This window comes from Agrilus planipennis, unplaced genomic scaffold (assembly GCF_000699045.2).
Source record: "Agrilus planipennis isolate EAB-ADULT unplaced genomic scaffold, Apla_2.0 scaffold7, whole genome shotgun sequence".
Taxonomy (NCBI): domain Eukaryota; kingdom Metazoa; phylum Arthropoda; class Insecta; order Coleoptera; family Buprestidae; genus Agrilus; species Agrilus planipennis.
The window spans coordinates 1579012-1583303 of record NW_020439340.1 but is presented as its reverse complement, the minus strand read 5'-3'; the positions used below and the strand labels follow the sequence as shown (position 1 = coordinate 1583303).

Here is a 4292-nt window from a genome sequence, read left to right as displayed (position 1 = left end):
TATTCTGTCGAAACTGCCAGACGCGGATCGCGATTTCGATCTTTTTGGATCTCATCAGCGCGTCGCAGGCAGCTCCGACAGAACACAGACCAACTTTTACCTGCAGTCTTAACAGCGCGTTTTAGAAAATACCACAAATGACACCGTAAACGCCATCTGTAGTACGATATCCATATATTTAAATGGACCTTGTTGGAGCATACGTAATCCTAAAATGTAGCATCGTACTACAGATGGCGTTTACCGTGCCATTTGTGGTATTTTCTCAGTTATTTTTGTTGAATAGATATACCTTTCTAATTATTTTCGGTAAAATGTTTCTCCACATATAATAGCGTAACATTCATTTTAGTCCCCAGTCGAATTTATCTCAGTCCCTTGCATCACCATAACACTTCATATCTTCATGACATTATTCAACGTGATATTACATTCGAAATGTGGGTCACACATTGACGCTAATATGTTGTATGAAGTTCAGATATAGAGAAGCTAAACCTAAAGGTGTCGAGATTTACTGGTTTCCAATACATTTAGCAGATTGCTAATTGGACGCTGTACCTACCTTGGATACTTGAAACTGATTGAACACACACATATTCAATTAGCAGGGTTGTGTCACGTAATCTCATGCGAACCATAGCCTTTTTGACCTCGGAACTAATAAATTATTTGCATTACAGCTAATTTAAAATAAGTAGGTACCATTATTATTACCGAAAAACCCGTTAAAAATTTGTAGAAAATGGAAAAGATTTTTTTATAACAGTCTTGAAGGAAAATACAAAGTCGAGACGACTTAAGAAGAAGTCACTAGTCCTAGGACTGACGACCTTATGATGATGAGGTGAATGATGAGGATATCGAAGATAGCGATGGTTAGAAATGATGGGATATTAAAAAGAGTAGGAGAACAGAGGGCGCCGTGGAAGCTGATAAGAAATAGGCGAGATAGATTGGTAGGACATCTTCTTAGCCATAGTTTGAGACACATTGGAGGCAGGAAGGGTAGAGGTAGATCTAGATTAGATTACTGTTAGCAAATGGTTAAAGATGTGGTATTTTTCGGTTTTAAGGAAATGCGAAGATTAGCTCAGGATAGGAAAGAGTGGAGGTGCACCAAATATTTATGATAACGCAAAAATTACAATTTTTGATTGTAAATGACTGAATTTGCTGTAGAAATAGTAGAATTTATTAGTAACTTGTAATAATATCAATTTCGATACATTTCTTTAACAATTATTGCAAGTTTCTTAATTATTACAATTTAATTTGTAATATCAACTAAAATACGAAGTAACGAGCTGGTGGGATAAATTTTTAATACCGCTTTAATATTTAGTTAAATTTTCCTTTTTCATTTTCTCCGCGTATGATGATGAAGATTATGATATTGTACACATTTTCAGTATCTTGACTACCCGGCTGATAACGAAGCTGATTGTTAATTTTCGTCTTTTGATCAATTCATGGAGCAATGTCGATTAGAAAATCTTTAGATATTTTCCCCAACGGTACATGTTGTGTCAATGTTAACATCGGTTGCCATGGTCTACGATGTTGTTTATAAAATGATAATTTGTTTGTGAAAAGAACGGGCGACTGAACGTTGGAATACAGAAAGTCACTGAATTATACAAACATCGTAACCCTTTCGTTGTGCTGATGGCATGATCAGCATGAATTTAATATGGTCTGGTGCGCACAGTCTTGCTATCTATTATTTGCCGAGGCAAGGGCACTTCGGAAGTCCTGAATACACACACCGACGGCACGGCGGCGGGGAATCCGGTATGAAACGAAGGATTCAAGACCGGATTAAACCTGTCGCCGGAAAACCTTCAGGAGGAATAAGGTTATTGACTGCAGGGAATGGAAAAATCTCAATATAAAATTCGTTAACGACGATTTCTTGAACTTTAATATAGGGTTGTTCGGAAAGTCATTTCGTTTTTTTTGTGGAAATGAAAGACAGTTTTCGTATAATAAACAAATACTTTATTAAATTACATATTGACCGTTCTGGTCCAACAACTTTTGCCATCTTTCTGGTAGTAGCATGATTCCACGCTCATAAAATTTTTGGTCTTTGCTGGCAAAAAATTGATCGAGGAGGTTTTTGACCTCCTCATTTGAGGTGAAGGTTTTACCGTCTAAAAAATTTTGGAGTGACCGGAACAAATAATAATCCNTGGTGCTCCGCCGCACTATCACAGGGACGTACGAGCTTACCTGGATCAAAATTTGTCGGGCCAGTGGATAGGACGCAGGGGGCCAATCGAGTTTCCAGCACGCTCTCCAGACCTTACACCACTGGATTTCTTCTTGTGGGGCACAGTAAAAGATGAGGTGTACAAACGTAAACCACGTAACCTAGACATTCTTTGGAATGAGATTCAAGCAGTGTGTAGAGAAATCTCATTGGACGTTTTGATACGATGTACAGAATCTGTGGTGACTCGTACTCAGAATTGTATTGATGCTGTAGGTCACCAATTTGAACAGTATTAACATTTGTTATTTATGTTTCATTTACATTGGACTTTCAGCTTTCTATTTTCCTGAAATTTAACTTTGTAGAACGGTAAATAAATTTTCTATGGAAGTTCAAAGTGTGTATACATTTTTTTGAAGCACCCTGTATATTAAATTTTAATGACTGCAATACAATAAAACGTTTTGTTAGTTAGTTATTGATTGTGAGTTATTTATAATTTTTAATATACATTTACTTAATAATCTTTATAATAATAGAAAAATTTAAGCAAAACCAATGTCAAAACCAAGACCCACACTGGAAGTATTTGAGCAAGATCGAGATCAGTACCAAGACTGGGGCAGTTTTGGTCTTGATGTTGCTTCTCTCATCATAGTCATAGAAAAACCGCGTTTGAACAGAAATGAAAAGAAAACGATTTGCAATTATCATTTCTAACACTTAATTTATGGTAGATTTTGTGATATTTTGTTTCTTACTTGTGAGCAAACTAGTTCTGTCGTATGATTACAGGTGTTTCCCGCAGCAACCGCGGCTGCACAAGCTACAGTTCCCGGAACCTTGAGCTGTTCCTTGAAATCTGGTTGATATGGTAATAGCATTCGGATTTTCCCCCATCTGTTGAAAAATAACGCTATCGCGGCTACCCATACTACTAGCACCAATAAAACAATTCCTATTTCTACACCGCGGACCTGAAACAAAGGAGAAACACATGGAAATATTACAATGATAAAACACAAAAAGAAATATTGATAAACTTACTAAGAATCGCAATATTTATGTAACTGGAAGTAGAAAATAAAATTATGAATTGGTTAATGTGTTTTAAACCGACTATATTTTGTAATTATCGGTTTTTTTTGCTGATGAAATAGTCCAGAATTAACGACATACTTAACACAAAACGTACCGAGCNATTAATTGTACACGCACAAAGGATTAGGAACTGTAATTGCTTTCTGCTGATTCAATTTTCTTAAAAATAAGTCAAAGAAATGAGCTTTTGTGCGACCTTTTTCGCAAACAAGAAGGATCAAACTTTAATGTCGAAATGTAAAATTCATGGTATCTTCACAAATGTTACCAGCAATTATAAAAATTTTTATTGAAAATGTGGTGGAGGACAATTTAAAACGAAGGATGTAATTGAGGAGTAAATCACATTTTAGAGTGAATTGATGAATTTTCATCACTAAAATATACTCTTTCCCTATACATCCAGTAAGGAATCCTAATTGATATAGTTTTTTATAATTAAACCACATTTTGTAGTATAATAATATGTAGACAACCCAATATACACCAAATATTACAACCCTTAGATTGTAACGATAAAGACAGTTAAAAAACGTCTTTCTAACGAAAATAACTTACTCGAAACTCGATACAATCCTCGAAGTAACCACAAAATATTACGTAGAAATATTTAATTAAATACTAATATTTTTAAAGACATCTTCTTGTAAAATTTGGTTGAAAATCCATACACACTTTTACAACAATAAACTTCTAAAGCTTTGTATCGTTTTTGACGTAGCTAAATTATGATTTTCTATGAAATAATTATATATCAGTTTTTTTGCCCTATTCCTGGAAAACTGAAAGTCGAGTTTTTGCTTATTTACGTAGTTTGTTTGAAGTAGATATTTTGAAAGTTTACTTGATGTACTTTTTTGATACGTTATAGATAGATAGACAGTTTTATTAAAAAAATTATAGTTTATATATATAAGGTACATACATATTTACATTTTGGTACATTATATATATATATACTGCAATACAATAA

At 34.4% G+C, this 4292-nt stretch overlaps 1 protein-coding gene across 5 annotated transcripts in view; it reads right to left on the bottom strand.

Moving 5' to 3' along the window:
- Positions 1-4292, bottom strand: part of LOC108734196 (tenascin-R) — a 190977-nt gene that overhangs the window by 24758 nt on the left and 161927 nt on the right. For all 5 annotated transcript variants that reach the window (XM_018465636.1, XM_018465634.1, XM_018465638.1 and 2 more), the window contains one exon: positions 2980-3195. In XM_018465636.1, the coding sequence (XP_018321138.1) occupies positions 2980-3195 (216 nt within the window). The remainder of the gene's footprint in view (positions 1-2979; positions 3196-4292) is intronic.